At 43.8% G+C, this 19548-nt stretch overlaps 1 protein-coding gene across 1 annotated transcript in view; it reads left to right on the forward strand.

Moving 5' to 3' along the window:
• Positions 1-6367: 6367 nt before the first annotated feature.
• Positions 6368-19548, forward strand: part of gucy1a2 (guanylate cyclase 1, soluble, alpha 2) — a gene marked incomplete at both ends in the record, with an annotated part of 39822 nt that continues 26641 nt past the window's right edge. Inside the window, 4 exons of the mRNA XM_080508422.1 lie at positions 6368-6709; positions 15328-15389; positions 16589-16713; positions 18242-19152. Coding sequence (XP_080364548.1) covers positions 6368-6709; positions 15328-15389; positions 16589-16713; positions 18242-19152 — 1440 coding nt within the window. The remainder of the gene's footprint in view (positions 6710-15327; positions 15390-16588; positions 16714-18241; positions 19153-19548) is intronic.

Genomic DNA, 19548 nt, shown 5'->3' on the forward strand with positions numbered 1-19548 from the left:
CCCCCCCCCCCCCCCCAACTGCTACCCCACACTAATGACGTCACTGCATCGTGTGGTATATCAGAGGATAGGGAGTTGAAAATGTTTGGTGTTGGTTTGACATCAATCGGGTTAAAACTGACCGCATTATGATGTAAAAACGATTTGGACCTTTTCGTGACTTAAACCGTGATCATTGTCCCAATTGCTCTCAAACTCTAATGGGACTGCCCTTGGATGAAGGCAAATCATCAATGAAAATGACATGTAATTCAGGTCAATAGCTTCTGTGAAAAGATGGCTACATGCATACATGTAAACCAATAAATAAACAAATGCATGCGGACAAAAACAATCTTTGACTAACTTTCGTTGGCGAAGGTAAACATGGAGCTCTTCCAAGTGCCACCATTATGGCTGACCTGAGCTGTGGAGGCTATTAGAGGATGACCCTACAAGCGATGGACTTATTACTTGTATACATTTCGTGTTAAATATTTCCCAATTTAAGTTTTGTACTATTTCGATAATCTTTCTATATTTAAAAAAATGTCTAATAAAAAGAATTCTATTCATGACTTGCCCTGACTCACCACTCGAGGGAGCTCACGCACCAAAATATTTGCACCTACCACAGTTTGAGAATCATGGGCCTAAAGTGTTGGTGTTGCAGCAAAGTATTGCATAGTGAGTATAGACTCTTTGTCTCCATCACTGTGCATGATTGCACAGTTTGTACAGGTGTACTTAATGAAGTCGCTGGCAAGTGCAGTTCTACTTGCGCGACGTGTACTTTCGCCACCTATGGCACTCTCCTTAATGAGTCCATCTGTCCTCACAGAGAGACTGGAGGGAGATACTGTCTGGTAGAGCCGCACAAACCGATCCCACAGGCAGGCCCACTTGTTTAATAGACTGTATGTAAGTACATGATAATCGTTTTTTAGTGTCACTATGTTGCACGCACTAAAACCCCAAATAAACAACTTTGTCCAATTTAATTACTTTCTGTCCCTTCATAGTTCCTAATAGGCCATCGGCTTGCCTGTGCCATTTATATTGCACGGGAGTGTTCTAACGCTGGGACTCCTTGACTTTTAATTGTTAACAAACTCCTCAGCTCGCACTTGTTTTAAACTACTCCGTCTGATACTGAGAAGAATCCCAAACACCATTCTCCCATTGGCCTAAACATTACAGTGAAGTCAAACGCGGATGGAGACGAGCTCTCCTCACCTACATACAAGGACGGCCCCATCAGACTGAAACAACAAGGATTGAAAATAGTTCTTCGTTGGGATTTGTCGTACCCGTCGTATCCGTCATTTAATGTTATTGTACGATGACATCATTTTAAAGAGACTTGTCTCAGCCAGCCATAGCAACCACAGTGTGTCTGCAGCCTGGCCGTCAATGGACTGTTTGTTATTTATCATTTATATGTGCATCAGAGGGACAACTGTCATAAATCAGCTGTAATCTACTTTGTCAACCACCTCTATTACCCAGCCACTTGGGTGTGATGTAATCACCAAACACACGCGCACACACACACGCACACACACACACAAAGTCACAATCAGTATGTGTGAGTGAAGGTGTAATCGTCATGTGGTGAATTTCATGAAATTCAGTTGAAACAACACATTATGCAATTTACTACTGTTCCGACCCTGCGTGCACTTTAGAAGCCGCCCTCTGGGACGACGCAGCAGGTTATTTATAAGTGACAGAGAGGCACGGGTTCATGGTTAATAGCAACAGAGTGGTGTGAAGTGATGTATGGTTATGGCCAATTAGATTGGCTGGGGCCAGATTTATGACAGAGTCAGTCGTTTGTCTTTTCCTGTCACTGCTATACACACACACACACACACACACACACACACACACACACACACACACACACACACACACACACACACACACACACACACACACACACACACACACACACCCTTGGGGTAGGGTTATTTTGCAAAACCTGCTCATTCTCGCCAATTGCTGTTTACTTTTGTTTTGCCTCTTTCTGCATCCACACAGGCAGGAGACACATACTTGACACAAATGATGAAACAATAATGCCAAGTCTTCTCAATGGCAAAATGGAAACTGAAGTGCCTCCTGCCAGCACTCACGTCTCACAGGAGAACCAGAAATTGTGAAAAGCACCTGGTTTCTGCTCACTCGTGTATCATGCTTCTCTTATCGTCCTGCATTCCACTATGTACAAGTATTTCTTCTCTATAAAGGCTCTGACTCTGGTAGGTGCATAGATGTTTGTCAAACCCTTCCTCTAAGGTGTGTGTGTGTGTGTGTGTGTGTGTCCCTTTTTGCTTGCAAAACACTCTTATATTAAATGTTCTCTGATATTTACAAATGTTTAAATTAATCTGACTGGTTTCAAATCAGTGTTGCTTCAGATTGGAATGAATGAACCTGGTCACATCATTTTCTTTAATGGTTTGTCTATTCATTAATTGCATATTTTGGATCAGTGAAAGGATGCTGCTGCTCTAGACTAGAGTTGTGACACTGATTTAACTTCAGGGGGAACAAAACAGTTGGCTCGGCGCTCAATTCTGCTATCTGATGTTTCTTTTTGGTTTCAGTGTTGCGGTACAACCTCGACTCACCGAAACCGTTTGATCTCCAGTGGACACATTAGAAACAACCTTTACTTTCATAGAAACTTCTCCAGTTAATGTTTTAAACTGTGAAAGGTCATCCTGCGGCTCAGTCTCAGCCCACCGGCAGCATGTTTGACACACCTGCTTTAAACTGTAAAAAAGTTGAATTTCATTGGTGCAAGTTTGACATGTTAATTTTCATATTAGACATTTTACTTCAATAAAATGAAAAACATGACCACACAAACCTTGTTATGACGGGTTACTCCAGTATACTTGAATTCTTACAGAAGCAGAATCAACATGACCCGGGGTCGCATTGCCCTTCTTGATGATGCGATTAAACCTCAGTATCATTCATGTTAAAGGTCCCCGCTGGATGAGGTTGCTAGAATACACCAGGCGTTGCTCATCTCCTCTGCTTCCATGACGGCACAGTTGCCGACCCATCGCGCGGCCTGCACTCGGCTCTTGATGGCTGGCAGCCAGTTCGAGGCAGTCCCTCAGCTTGTGGGCTTATCTTCTCTGGAACATTATTTATTTCATTGTAGTGTTGGCTTTATTAAATGGCCACATTATTACTGATGGATGACAGGCTGATTGCGAAGAGCAGGCCACCAGATAAGGAAAGAGAGGCAGTGATAGAGTGTGTGTGTGTGTGTGGGGCCAGTGCAGGCTGTGCGTTAGAGAAAGACAGTGTGTGGGTGCGTGTTAGAGAGTGTGTTAGAGAGTGAGAGTGAGCGAGAGAGAGACGAGAGGAGGAGCAGAATTCAGTGCAATGGATTGGGGTCACACTGCTCCAGAGAGTCAAACGAATTAGCAGGCACCTTCAGGAAATTAGACTTGAGTATATGTGTGTTTGTGTGAGAGAGTGCACGCACACACATATGTACACTTGCATGATGTGACCACGTCTGTCTCGGCGTCTCTCTGCTTGTCCCTTTGGAGCCCTTAATGAACAGACATGCTCTGTCAATCGAGGTGAAGGTCACGACTGTTATTAGTGCCAGACATGAACGTGGCGCTGTCCTCTGATGGCAGCCAACAAGCGAGTACTACCGCGACAAGCTCTATTATCTGCCCGCGAAGTCAAATTTATCCATGTACATGCTTGTTCCAACATATTTGGCATGTCGCCACAAACCCAGCTCATTGACCATGACTGTTGTTTGGATTACAGTCAGATGTTGCTTGATTTCCATTGGCACTTAGTTAATTAGGAAACACTGACCTGTTTGTGGCCTGACAGAATGTCACTGTTATTAAAAGCTCGAAATGATGAGGTGCAATGACAAAGAAGAGCTACCCATTAGTTTATTGAAACCACTTTTACTTGTTTTTCTAAGTTTTTTTTTTTTTTTTTTTTTTTTTTTAAAGTTCAGCATGTTCAGATCACACTGCAATTAATGGATGGCTTCTCCCTTAGCAAGACTTTTGACTCTATTTAACCTCTTAAGTCCCCAATCAGAGGACACATCATTGGTTCAAAAACTGTGGTTTTGGACCAAATGCAGAGACAGTATGGTCGTCAATTAACTTCACATACTTTTGGACTGTGGGAGGAAACCTGGAGAAACTGGAGAAATCCCATACATGCGCACAGAGAGAACTTGCAAACCTCACACAAAAAGGCTTTGGCCCGCCCAAATTTGAAGCCACAATATTCTTGATATGGGGTGAGAGTGAAAAACACGACGGTTTTGTGTGGCTTCCCGTAAAGTTTTACATTTATCAAACATTAGAATGAAATACTTTGGCCGAGACACAAGTTCTGTCATCAACTCATATTTTGGTTTCCTACTTTTCAAATACTGCCACTATACATGTCTCCCCGTGATCTGATTGCCTCCTGCTCTCCTCAAATATTAGTAATTAGACCACCGCCCCCCCCCCCCAAGTTCATGTCTTGATACTCTCTGTCCCACCACAAAATAACTTAGAATCGAATGCCTCCAGTCACGTTTGAATTTGACTTTATTAAGTATTGTTAAATTTAGAAATGCATGCATTTTGAATCCTGACCCCTTACTCGAACCAGGATTTGAATCCCTCTCCACAATCTGTCTGTCGTGTCTTTTTCTCACCTTGGTTCTGCAAAGGTTTCTTCCTTTTAACGGGGAGTTTTTCTTTCTATCCACAGTCACTTATGTTTGCTCATGTGAAATTGTTGGGTTCTTCTCTGTTGACTGTTCTCCTTGACGCTATACAAATCAAATTGAATTGAATTAATATCTTCTCACCCCAATAGATCTGAAATTGTATCTAAAAAAAACAGTGGTGTTAATCATAATGGGGGAAAAATCTATCTATCTATCTATCTATCTATCTATCTATCTATCTATCTATCTATCTATCTATCTATCTATCTATCTATCTATCTATCTATCTATCTATCTATCTATCTATCTATCGCAGTTGGGCATTGACTTGCGTAAAGGCACATCATGCTGCTGTTGGCTGAGCGCTCTCTCTCTCTCTCTCTCTCTCTCTCTCTCTCTCTCTCTCTCTCCCCTCTCTCTCTCTCTCTCTCTCTCTCCTCTCTCTCTCTCTCTCTCTCTCTCTCTCTCTCTCCTCTCTCTCTCTCTCTCTCTCTCTCTCTCAATTCGCTCCACAACTCGCGCATCTCTCCACTCGGCTCCAGCCAGCCATCTCTCTCCTCTCCTCTCCTCCTCTCTCGTTGCCCACCAGAGTTTGAATCAAGGATCCATAAATAAAGCAGGCGAAGCAGCGCGAGGACGCGGCGGACGCCAAAAGGCGCGCCAGAGACGGCGGCGGGTGGGCGAAGGACTTGCGCGTAAAACCGAGAGATGGCCGAACGATGAGAGGACGGTCAGCTGGCACGCAGACAGGAGAACCGCAAAGGACACGCCGGAGGGGGAGGAGGAGGTGGAGGAGGGACGGAGGAGCGAGGGGGAGACAGACGCAGCTGCTGCCGCCGCTGCTGCTGCGGTGACTTTGGGGGTGGGTGGGTGGGGGGGTTTCTCACCGGCAGCGTGGGGGGAGAGACGGAGGAGGAGGAGGAAGAGGAGGAGGAGGAGGGAGCCGATGCGCTCCCCTTGACGCCACAATAATAACAATAATAATAATTAAAAAAAAAAAAAAAAAAACACATCCAGGAGGAGTAAACCAGATGCGTCGTGGCAGACCTGCGTGTGGCCCGTTTGCGGCGACCTTTGCCGCGCGCTCGGAGGCGCGTCTGCTGTGAAATAGTTGCGGCGCAACTCGCGCGCGTCTCTCGGAGCCGGAGGACATTGAACCACCACTGTTGCCAAGGCTTGTTTCTCTACTTTACTGGATCCACACGAGGGGGGAGCGTTTGGCCACTGGGTTTGTATTCCGAGGGGGTTAAAGGAGGACTGCTTTTTAAAGACGTGATACCCCCCCCCCCCCCCATCACCCCCCCTCTTCTTCCTCCTGCCCCTTACATAAATGTTTGCGTGCCGTTAGTGCGCTCCTTCTCTTTCGTCCCCCCTTCCCCTCCCTCCCCTCCATCCCTCCTCCCTCAGACGCATCTCATATGCACACAGACACAGACGGATTTTAACCCCCCCACCCCACCCCACCCCCCCCCACCTATCCAGCCCTTAGCCAACCCCCCCACCCCCCCACCCACCCCCCCACTATCTGATGACTCCCCGGCGTACAGGTGGTACTGAGCCGATTGTAGCAGCATCATCATCCTCAGCACCGCCGCCACCACCACCACCACCACCACCACCATCATCATCACCGTCCTCCCCCTCCTCTTCCTCACCACCATGTCCTCGTCGTCGCGCAAGATCTCCTCGGAGTCGTTCAGCAGCTCGGTGGGCTCGGACTGCGGGCTCGAGAGCCCCGGGGGAGACGGAGGGGACGGCGGCTCTGAGCCGGCGGAGGAGAGCCGAGGCTGCCCCTTTTCCTCCTTCATCCCCTCCTCCTCCTCCTCCTCTTCGTCCTCCGCGCACCGAGCGGCGCTCTGGAACGGCCGCAGCCCCGCGGAGAGGTCGGCGTGCCCGGCGGGTCGCGAGGAGCCGCAGGGGCCCCACAAGAGGGTCACCAGGAGGAGACGCGTGAACCTCGACTCGCTGGGGGAGAGCCTCAGGCGGCTGACCTCGCCCACGGTAAGCCTGCGTGCAGCATCATGAAAGATTCCTGCAGGAAACTTGTAGTGCCACAGGACAGCTCACCAGACCGACCCCCCCCCCCCCCCCCCACACCCCCCTTCTGAAACGTGTCCCAATTTATCAACAGAATATTCATTTCATTATAGTCCTCGTGCTCTCAAAGAGCTCCATTCCTGCAAAGAGTAGAAAGAACCACCAAGACCTGGAAATGATCAACATTCAGGCCATTTTATACTTAATGATTCTTACAGAGATTGTCTTTCCTTACACACTGATCTGATGTGTGCTGTCTATGAAAACAGCCTCCTTTCATCATTCACCTCTGATAGCCTGAATCATCTGACAGATTATATAACAAATATGTTGTGGAGCGAGAGAGAGAGGTGGAGCGATGCCTGTGTATATGTAACAATGTGAGGAGTGTGACCAAGAAGCCTGTTTCTCTCTCTCTCTCTCTCTCTCTCTCTCTCTCTCTCTCTGCTTGTCTGTGTTATCTGTGTTTCAGTTGTAATACAGGCTGTAATGTAATAAAGCAGCTATTAGAACTGCCTGCACTTGTGATGGATGGCGTGTGATTAAGGAATTTGTCCTTCATGAGTTTAGGATGTGATTGGTTGCTTCAGAGCAGTGAATATACACAAACGTCAAAGATGTGGACAAAAGTGGCTGATACTCTGTTATCTGACACCAGCTGGACAGTATAAAGTGTCCCAATTGTGTGTGAATCACTTTGTGTGTCTTTTTTTCCACAGAGACACTAAAGTGCTTCTTAGCAAACTTTAATTCGAACTGTAAAAACTGAACATGCGTCAAGAAAAGTTTCGATTCTGTGCCTAAAATTGAGGAGCAGAGCAGATCAACGTCTTCCAGGTTTGATATTAAACAACCACTTTGGAGTCAAGGCATTTTACATCGAGACCACGTTAAGTTACAAATGTCTTTTTTTTCGTTCGAGCCAACATGAGCGATTGCTTGGTAACTGAGGCCTGCAGCTCAATGTCTGACATCTCTGGCTCCAGCTGAGGTACACCCACTGCAAATGGCATGGTTTCTGTCAACATAGTATGGTAAACATTTCTGTCAACAAAATGAGTATCTCAAAATAATCCCCTTTGCCGGCCAACACACTGCATTTAGATACGGTGTCTTGATACACGTTTAAGAGATCGTATTCTAGAAGAAATACCTAAGCAATGATTTGCTCGATGTTTGATGGTCTTAACAAGCAACTTTTCATTTTCATACAGTGTCATGTAATATACTATATATAATAAACCAGTCAGTTGGTTTAAGGTAGGCTGGCAGTGTTTAACTTCGCCACTCTGGATAATCACAAATAGAGGTGAAGGCAAAGAGCTGCGAAACATTGTGTTGATCCTCAAATGTCACAGCGGTACTATCTCAAACAGAGAGCATTCAGTTGTAGTGACTCAGTTCCTCCATATCATTGATCATACTACTACATCTGAAAAGCCAAGTAACAGGCTTAAAGCTTGGAATTAGATTGTGTGTGTGTGTGTGTGTGTGTGTGTGTGTGTGTGTGTGTGTGTGTGTGTGTGTGTGTGTGTGTGTGTGTGTGTGTGTGTGTGTGTGTGTGTGTGTGTGTGTGTGTGTGCAAAAAGTAGAAAGTGGTAAAGGCGGACGAGGCTGCGTTTAACATTGTGATGCAATGACGTTTCATTTAAACACTTGTTTTTTTTTTAACACCTGTTGTAAAGGCGCCTGAGAAAAATAAGTATTGTTTTTATTTTCCTGATCCACGTTGTTTGATGAAAAATCCTTTCTAGAATCTATAACATACATATGCAGTTTTTCTTAAAAAAAAAAAAAAAAAACTTGTGTTATGGGGTATTCATAAAGCTGGTGATTTGAAAAGTTACTCTATGGAAAAGTCCCAGTCCAGGATGAGGTTTCGGAACCTGACTACTTTCCTATTGGGAAGTTCCCAGTTAGACAGCATTCAGATGTATTTTTCCCTCTTGGAAATGGGACCTTTAACACCACACAATGCAACACTGAACTGAAGCTCTTTTACTTTTACACGTTATGACTATTCTCTGTGGTACTCGTGAGGTCCAAAAAAACCCACAAACTTCATTCTTCACACTCACCCTCTGGGTGATGGGCTGTTTGTCAGATGGTTTGACAATCAGCTCGTCTGGTTCCCAGTTCTGTCTATGTTGGTTCACAGCATAATATAGGAACACTGTTGTGTTTTTCATCAGCAGTTGAGGGAATAGGTTTCTCCAAACTGCAAATGCTCAGCCCCTCTGCTCCCATTCCACAGAGAAATAGATGTTGCGGGGAAAATGTTGTAGAAAAGCTGACATTGTCAGCCCTTTTCTTTTCTTTTAGCTGCACAGGTTCTCCCTGCAAAAAAATAACAAAGTTCACAACAGCACTCCTAAAAAAAACAAACCAACCCAAAAAACTGATGTTGACGTTCAGCTCTCAGCTGCAGCTTACCGGCCCTGATCTTTAATCGATCGGTGGGGTAGAATAAATGGGAAGAGAGAACACAGATAAAGACAGATTTGTATAACACTCAGTGATGACAATATCCAGAATTTAAATATGAGCCAGTGAGTGTCAGTCATGGCCGTTTGGAATCAGTGGGGAGTTTTTGTAATGCAAATGCATGATGGGCATTGTGAAGTGATACATTTTGAATGTTGGAAGGTTGTTTTTTTTATTTCTTGAAGGTTTCATGTTTTTTTTGTTTCTGAGCTGGGATTTGACAGTGCACCTTCACCTTCGCCCGACCTTGCTCCAAAGCAAGTAATCAAATTGTGCAGTATTTGTTGTCACAAGTAGCAAACACTCAAACTAGCCAAAAAGGAAACATAAATACACTCACCAAAGAACACATGTGTTTATTATCTTCTCTCTCTCCCTCTCTCCCTCTCTCGCTCTCTCTCTCTCTCTCTCTCTCTCTCTCTCTCTCTCTCTCACACACACACACACAGTGGGTGCGTGCAGAGGCAGTGTCTATTGTTGACTGCAATGGACCGTGACTGACAGAACAGAGCATGCTCTCTGCGGTTGTCTTCACCCTGTCTGCACTGACCCAGAAGCAGCAACACACACTGACACACACATTGGCAATTCTCACAAACATTAATTTCCCGTCTCTCCCTCTCCCTCTCCCTCACTCTCTCTCTCTCTCTCTCTCTCTCTCTCTCTCTCTCTCTCTCTTTCTCTCAGTTTGGTGTGTACACATGGAGGTCATTAGCTTAGTGACCCGTGACACTGATCAAAAGGCTCCAAGTGTCAGCCACAAATCTAAAAAGTGTGAGACAAACATGCTATATGTGTTTTCTAGTAAATCCACAATCTGTGGACAACCCCCCCCCCCCCCCCCCCCCCCCCGTTCAAAAACCGGATTGTTTTAGAGGACTTTACCCAGTTTACTGTGCTGTATGCATGCTGATTGTTCCATTTCTTTTTTTTAAACTAATGGAATGAATTACACTGTGCGACCTCTGGTGATTTCATTCCCACAAGATAATTATCTCATTACAAGGATGTACAAATCCCGATGTACTACTTGCATAAAATGAAACTCCATGCCATTTGATACAAGAAAAGAAAAAAAAATGTTTTGAGCTTCATGAATCCAAAAAAATGTTTCGCCGAAGTTGAAAATCTCATTGGAGCCGACTGATTTTTCTACCAGCAGAACTTATCCTTTCGTGTATTATTAAGATAGATGGAATTTCTTCAAACATGTTACTGCAATGAAAACCATCAATACTTATGATAATATGAGTCATAGATCCCTTGACTGGTTTACGTAATGAAAAGCGGAGCACTGATTGGAGGTGTATGAATGTAATGGACTCGGGGATAAGTAAAGCTAAAGGTTGCCATCGATCTGCTGAAGGTTTACAGCTGTGTTGTTTTGTTTCTTATTGATTTGATTAATATATAAACATCCCCTCAACTAATTAAGACAATGTTATACTTGTCCTGAAAGATATATTAAGTAAATGTTGCCATGAGGGGAAGTGATAATGGACTTCTGAGAGTAAACTCCTGGGAGCATCGAGGGCCTTAAATATCAAGATGGCCACACACAGTGTGACATCTTGGCATAAACAGAGTTTAAATGTTGTTTATAGAGCACATAACATATGGCTCCCTTATTGCGTTTTCTTGCACATATGAAGTACGGCGGCATATTTCTTTAATTCATAATCAGTAAAAGCCAACACAGGAGCAACCTTAATGGATATATCCCTGCTCACAATGATAAACTGGAATCCTCATTCTTAGTCAGGAACGTTGAGAACCCAAGGCAGAAGGACAGCAGCACAACTTCAGCCTAAAAATCTTGATAAAACAACACTGACAGCAACAAAGCCGTTCCTTTCCTTACCAAGCTTCATATGCATCAGTCATTTTGTCTCATGCACTAGGAGAGTCATATTGCAGGGTCTCATTTGAGGCGGCAGTTTTCTATTCTTTTCACAAGCAAAGAGCCGCGCTCCAGCTGTGCTGCAGCACTCGTGCCTACTGCTCTGTGGCCGTTCACCACACCGGGTCATGCTGATGGAAAAGATGGAGAAAGGTGCAGTAAAAGGAACGAGACACATGCAGGGAAGCCGGATTCACATTTAAACAGTGAAGGCCATGGCTTGGATCTCACAGGGAAACGAGGCAATGCAGAGCAACAGAGCGAGAGGAATTGGACGAGCATTGGTGAGAATCTGTTTCCCTACCAACGTAAAGAAACAGAGCAAACACCAGAGACAGAATGATTTACATACACAAGGTGGGAACAAGAGAAAGAAAGGGCAGAAATAAAGGATAGGTACTAACCTTCATTTTCTACTTGTAATCTTCTCATTTTTATATATATTCTTACTGCGTTTCACAGATGTGCTATCACGCAATACTTTTGCTGTCTAACACAATTCCGTTTCTCTCACCATCGAACACCAACAAGAAAGTAATTGTAACTGGTTTCTAGGCTCCCACCGAATCCTGCAATCTAAACATGTTTCTGTGTGTGACGGACTGAGATTAATGTGCGACACGCCATCATATTGTGTGTCCAGTAAACATGCCGGCAAAGTAACAATGCGGACTAATGATGATGTATGTGTACAGTATGTTTGCACTTGTGACTGATAACAGTTTGAGCCTGTGTGTTTGGTGATGTCCGGTGTGCACACACACCATAACGCACCCTTTCTGAGATCAATGAATAGCCGCATCAAGGTCTGATAATGAGGAGGCTGTCGAGGAGGGGGGGGTGCTGTTTAAAATTGCCTGGACCCCCCCCACCCTAGGCATTGCCCACTGGTCCCTATTGTTGAGTCAGGTAAGGTAGGGGGGTTGAGAGAGAGGCACACACACACACACACACACACACACACACACACACACACACACACACACACACACACACACACACACACACACACACACACACACACACACACACACACACACACACACACACCCACACCCTGTCGCTAGGTTCTGATTAATCCATTTTACAACATAAAGTCATTTATTGGCCAGATAACAATTATAAAAGTTTGGAAATTCTAAGCCACCTTGGTCCTTGGTGTTCTGTAGTGTTTTTAAACTTATACGTGATGGTTTGTTTTTCCATAAGAACTTTGAGATATGGGAATCCAGCATGTTAAACCATGGTTTTGGTGGTTTTGTTGGAATCATTGAGAAGATGTAGTTAATTTTAGGCAGGACCATCATTTTAATTGTTGCTTCTCTCCCGGTGTAGGGCAGTGTAATTTAAGTGCAACAAGTCTGACAGCTTGGCTGAGATGTTAATGCCGAGGTATTTTATGTTCCCTGGTTTTAGTGGGGTATGTGATGTGTGCTAAAAAATAGAGTTAATAGGCAAGACAACTGATTTATTCCAATTGATAGAATATTCTGAAATTGCGGAGAATCTGTCTATTAATTATATTGATTCTGGAAGAGAGGTCTGTGCATTTTGCAGGAAAAGTAAAACATCATCTGCATAAAGGCATATTTTATGGGTTATGTTTGCTGTTCGTATTTATGTTATTTTTCTGTCGAATGGCTGCTGCTAATGGTTCTATAAATACTGTGGAGAGATGGTGAGAGTGGACACCCCTGCCTGGTGCCTCTCTTAAGATTCAAGAGCTTCTTGCTTCAAGTGGTCATCTTTGGAAGTGGCATAAGCGGTCGCCATAGCTTTGATTTTATCTTCCAATTCTTTTTCCTTTATTTTTTTCTTTTTGGTTTTGTATGAGGAGTAAGAAATGATTTCGCCTCTCATGACAAATTCAGCCATCTCCCAGAGGACACAGGGAGAGACACCAGGCAGGTCATTTGTTTCTAAAAAGATTGCCCATTGTTTTTTTAAAGAACGTGAGGGAGTCTGGATCCTTGAACAGTGATGTGTTTAATCTCCATTGTCTAATAGGACGGGTGGTCGTTCTATTAGTGTCATAGTGACAGCTGCATGGTCACTGATAGAAATGGGGTGAATTAGTCAAGAAATATTTCACGTTGCTGTCTACAAAATAACTTAGTAAGGAAATTGAAACAATTTTCTTACTTTGCTGAACTGTTTTGCTACAATACTTCTGACCTTTTATTAAACCTAGTGGTGAAAGATCCTCAAGTACACTGACTGTTACCGCTACACTTTGATACTCATACAGATTGGTCGTTCTTAACTTCACTACTCACTTACATCTTTAAAACTCTCATTTCCTCTGTCTGTTATCCGTAAATGAACAGTGTCACTTATGGGGTCCACTCATAGACATTATGCAATCTTTACCTTCATTAATAACCTTAATGTAAATGTGACCTTAGCTTTTAGAGTATGTCTTTTGCATTTTATCTCAACATTGTAGATGACTAAGGCTCTTTGGACATACATAGTGAGTAAAACAAGGACGTGGACGGGAAGATTCTTTTAGTTGTACATCACTTGTGGGGCCAATGCATTCCCTGGCCCCTTAACTTCACCATAACCAAGTCTTTCAAACATTTTTTTTTAACATATTAAAAGCATACTTAACATGGTTATGTTTTGCATTTTGGTCTCCACATTGACAGACAAGTGCAACTGGATGTTGGGTTTCAAATCCCATAAGTGAGCAACATAACAACACGGAGAGACACATACTCATTTATTTGTCTAACATGAATGAGACATGTGCAGTGACAATGCATTCCTTAACTAAATATGAACCCAAGGGGAACCTTAGCACACAATTATAATGCCACAGTCACATCGGGCACAGAAAATACAGTGGGTCTGTGGATTTTGGAACCCATAAGGAGAATAAAACACAGGTATACACACTGTCTATGCTGGGTGGAGGCCTCAGAATGACCCCTCCAGCTGGCACAATGTGTTCTCGTATTGTCACTACAGCCTTGCATTTCAGCCGTGTCACAGATAATCACATTGGACCCGCCCTAATGAGCTTAGCTAGTCAGTAACACACAACTCACTAGCTGCTCTCACGCACGCACGCACGCATTTTCCTCTTTCCATAGTATTGTAGTACTTTAAATTTCTGCACGATTTGATTTCAGTAGGTGAACATTAGATAATTAGATGCCATGTGAAACAGACTCCGTTGTTGGAATAAATTTTTTTAATCAAAAGTTGACTTAAACCCATAAAATGAAATTGTTACATCAGCAGCAGCTGTCCTTGTGTAGCATTGATTGTTTCAATTCCACTTTCACTTTTCGAAACTGCATCGCAGATTAATTTTTTTTACTCCTTTCAGTGCAGTCTTTGACTTTTAGCAGGAAACGCAGACGTGTTACTAATATAATTAACAGTGACTCTCTATTATTTAATTATGCCAGTAACCTGTGACAACCTGAAACTCAACTTAGCAAATGCGCAATAGCACAATGTTTGTTTGGTTTATTAATTTTTTTTAACGCAGATGTGATATTCTGACATGTCAAATGGTCTGTGAAAAAAACCCAACTTATTCCATAAAAATCTGCCCTGATTTCAAAAGCACATCGGTTGATTCTTTGACTGGGCTTGTTTGCCTGTTGAGACGCATGCTTCATCGAACTGTAACAAGGGGGATGAAAGGCTTTGAGGCCATTAATCATGTGTTTGGTGAAGAAGCGGGATTAGGCGTGCATGTCTTTCACCAGCCCTTGTCATGTGTGCTGCTGACTTGAATTATTCAAAGTACATCAATATAAACTGCTACTTGAAGTTTGGGTAACTACATTTCTACAGCACAGGGGGAATTTACATGCACGGTGAAAAAGCAGGGTGATACCTGCCCCATTGCCCAGCTTTGACTCTAACTTAACAGGAGTTAAATTCACTTCATACTGCATCGGGTTTAAGCTGAACTCTCACAGTGGACTGTTTACTTTACATCCTACAAATGTACATACTGTGTTAAATGCAAACTTGGAGGGTTTTATCAAACATTAAACCATTCAAACAAGGTAAATTGTCCAGGTTTAAGATACCTCCGGTTACACCGTCAACACATCAGAAACTGCAGTTTTAGCACATCAACTTAGGAAACAGTAAATGTCAGTCCAAAATATGTTGTGCCAAAACTTTGCAGAGCTATATGAAACTTGTCTGACACTCTCACTTCTTCTTGCAGACACAGACTGTTCAGGAGGCTCTGCAGCGAACCCTGCAATTCTACCGACAGCAGGAGATCAGGTGAGAGCGTCTCCCTCACTCGCCGGTCAGTCCTTTCTCTGGCTCCATCCTCTCAGCCAGGGATTTTCAGAGGGTGTGTATGAGCACAATGTAAAGCACTTTGTAACCATGCCTCATTCTGCTCGCACCCGGCAGCTGTTGCACAACTGCCCTCAGGCGAGTTAGGTGCTTGGAGTTTTAAATACCTGGCAATTCTTTATGTCTAGTCCGCAACTGTTGCAACTGTTGCGCTTATAGTTTTGTAATAAGACTTGTTTGACATCTTTAGAAAGTCTCGAAAACAAAAATCCTGCTGGGAAAAAAGCGTCTCTTTGACTATCTTTTCTACTGTGCTGAAGCTTCCTCGGACCCTGAGGAGATGCCCGCGACTTATGTTGAAAACCGTTGAAAAGTCTCCATACTAACTGTCACATGCAAACTATATGCTGTCATGTCTGTGTTTTCCTGTGGGTATCACTCACTCCCCCACTCCCCCTTGCTTCTGTTTTTTATCTCAAGTTTCGGTCTGTCTGTCTGTTGCATGTGTACACACACACTTTGTCAGTCTCCGCGAGCCTTCCACCTTCCCTGCTGCCTTGTCATCTCCTTCTCCGTTTCGTTTCGCACAGGGGGAAAGACGAGCACCATGTGCACACACACACACGCGCACACACACACACACACACACACACACACACACACACACACACACACACACACACACACACACACACACACACACACACACACACACACACACACACACACACACACACACACACACACACACACACACACACACACACACCACACCACATTCCTTTCACCTCTTGTCTCTCTTTCTCTGTCAAAACAGTAAAGCTCAGTAGAGAGGCTTCAGCCAGGCACAGCTCATCCACTATCCCAGTGCATGCACTGCATACAAATAGTGCAAGTGTACCTGGATATTTTCTTTTTCTTTTTCTTTGCCTGCTGAGAATTGTAAACCACATACTTGAAAATAATGAAATACCAATTAAAGTACAAATAATCCAAAATATATACATTTATAATGTGTTTTTTTTCCCACCATAATTATGCTAAAAATGTTTATAACAAATAAAAACATACATTACTTCTCTTTTTATATATTGCCATGATCCAAATAAGCATTAACATTTTGCTCAGTTGCATATCTCATAGCTGACTCTGTTTGGGTGTTTTGTCTGTGTTTCTGACAGGTGCCAGGATGTTGGCGGCGAGGAGAGGCGAGGAGAGAAGAGAGATGAGAAATGCCCATTTCTAGAAAATTCTGGATCAGAGGAAGATGTCTTACAAATCCTGCAGTACATGGCCACTATACTGGGTATGCATCAAACTGATGGAGTCTTGACATGCAGTGGCGACATAGAAATATATGGGGGTGAAGGGAGAGGCAGTTTAAACCAATAGTACTTTAAGTATTATTAAGTATAAATTAAAAAATTCCACAATTCCGCCTTGGTTAATATGACTTAAATAGGCTATAAATGTATGGAACACGTTTTCTTGTCTTTGTTTCTGGCTTTTTTCTGTTTATATTTTTGCTGAGAATCAATTGTACTGTACTTTGATATTTTTATCACCACACACTGCCTCTCTCCTTTTCACCTCAGCACATCCTGCATTGTTTTCTCTTTGTGTGTGTACATGCACAAAGCTGTCACAGAAGACTTGATTTATATATTTATTTATTTTAAATAAAAGTTATACAGAGATATAGGGTAATGTCTGGGCCAGAGGCTTGGGACCTTGAGATCACAAGGGGGAAACTGGTCGTGCCTCATGAAAAAAACGGGTTGGCAACTACTGGCGTGGGCAGTGGGGACGAAGGAATAGATATACAACTATTTACACATGCAAAAACAAGCACTCAGATGCACACACTGTATGAGTCACTATGGAGGCTTCTACTGTCTCTGAGGCCTAACATGAAAACACACACACACACACACACACACACACACACACACACACACACACACACACACACACACACACACACACACACACACACACACACACACACACACACACACACACACACACACACACACATTGTCTTGATGAGTCACTCAGTACAGCTTTAGTTTTACTGTGTGAAATCCAAGATTTCCTCTCTCCAGTGTTCTTCTTGTCCTCCTGCTGTGGTTCAGTCTTTTTGTGGGGCAGAGTTATGACAAATAAATGCATATCGTTCAGTATAACAACAGTATTAAAGATAAACCAAATTTCCCAAAAAGGACCCAAACTGAAATAGTGAATCTCCCTTTATCCTTTTGTCTTAAAATATAGAGATTTTTTTTTTCCTTTGCTGTTGTTTTGGGTAAAATGGCCAATTGCACAGCGACAAAAACCTTTCACTTGCTTATTGTTTTTGGCTTCTATGATTTGAAGTTGCTCTCCTGGCCACTGAACGACTTTAATCGAATTGAATTGATCTGAGTTCATTCATGCAGTCATTAAAAAAAGTGCTTTGAATGAACTTACTCATAGAGCTAAATATTGTTAAGCTGCTAGAAAGCTACACTTTCTTGTTAGATTTGTCCTTTACAGTTACTGCAGTAACTGAAGCAGCCTTTTCTGGGATACTTACAGTACACACGAGCATAAAGACAACAACATTTCTTTTTTTAAAGTTTGTGTAAGAAATATTTGCTGAACGACTTTAATCGAATTGAATTGATCTGAGTTCATTCTGAAAATCATATCTCTTCTGATTAGTATATGTATCCCGTTATGCTTGAACCTTTCCATGTCCGTTTTTTTTTTTTTTTTTTTTGGTCTTTACATTAACCTTTAGATGATTGCAGTTCGACATCACTGTCACTGGTGTTTCGTGTCTCGTTTCCCAGGAGTACCGTTCTGTGAGCTGCGAGAGCACTTTGGAGAACAGTTCTTTGGCCTCTGCTTTGAAGAAAATGAGCGAGTACTTCGGGCCGTGGGCGGCAACCTGCAGGATTTCTTCAATGGTTTTGATGCCATTTTGGAACACATTCGCACCTCTACGGGGCGCCGCGCCTCATCTGAGAGTCCCTCCTTCCAGTGCAAGGATCCCCACGAGGAAGAGAAAGGAAGGATAAAATTGGACAAAGTTGGAGATCATGGAGAAAGAGATGAAAGGGGAAAGGTGTTGCTTCTGCATTGTTTCAACCCGGCCCCCGTGGTTGGATTGGTGATGCCGGGGTTGATCAGAGCTGTTGCCAGGCGGATCTTTCACTCTGAGGTGGAGGTGGAAGAGGTGCCCCCTCTAACTCCCCTGGTGCCCAACGAAGATGTGGAGCACACAGATTTTGACTCCGCGACTCCCACGCCGACTGCGTCCCCCACCGCCTCGCCCTCCTCGTCCCCATCCCCACCCTCTCCGTTTCCAACATCCGTTCCCACCATTTGCCTCTCCTTCCAAATCCAGGAAGCATGCCCTCCGGCCCTCTCGTCCCTTCCTAACGCTGCTTCGGTGAGCAGTAAGCGCCCGCCCCTGTCTCTCTCCACCAATCCCAGCGATCTACGCATCGGTCTGGCCACGTTTTGCCGTGCCTTCCCGTTTCACCTTGTCCTGGGGCCTCGCATGGAGCTGCTGCAGCTCGGAGAAGGACTGAGGAGGCAGGCCCGCATCGAGCCTCACCGGAGCCTCATGTTCAGGGACTGCTTTGAGATCGTCTCGCCCAAGATGGAGCCTTCATTCCAGGGCATCCTGCTGAGGCTTGCATCCCCATTCACCATCCGTACCAGGCCCGACAACACACAGGCTGGCACCAAGGAGAAGGTACGGCAACAATATGGCAATAATATGACTCATGACATTGATGGCTCTCGTCCTGTTTTCTGATATGTTGAACCACGTTTGCTGTGAATTTTGATGCACTTCAGTTTACTTCCTTTCTTGTGATGCCATTGATACTTTAAAGAGCAAGAAAGAAACTTGTCTTTGTAAGCAGAGACTCATACAATTCTCTCTCCGTGTTCACTTTTTGTTTGCTGTGAGTACATGCTGTGTTCTAGTCTATTACAGGACTTTCTGTACTTGGAAAAAAGCTTAACACCATTATGATTGTGCTAGTATGTCACTTTGAGTAGTTTCACAGTTACTTGTCTGTGATTTGAACCGACTGTAGGATAGATACATGTGTTTGTAACAAATATTCCTACTTGTGCCCAGCCA

Source organism: Blennius ocellaris (assembly GCF_963422515.1).
Source record: "Blennius ocellaris genome assembly, chromosome: 2".
NCBI lineage: Eukaryota > Metazoa > Chordata > Actinopteri > Blenniiformes > Blenniidae > Blennius > Blennius ocellaris.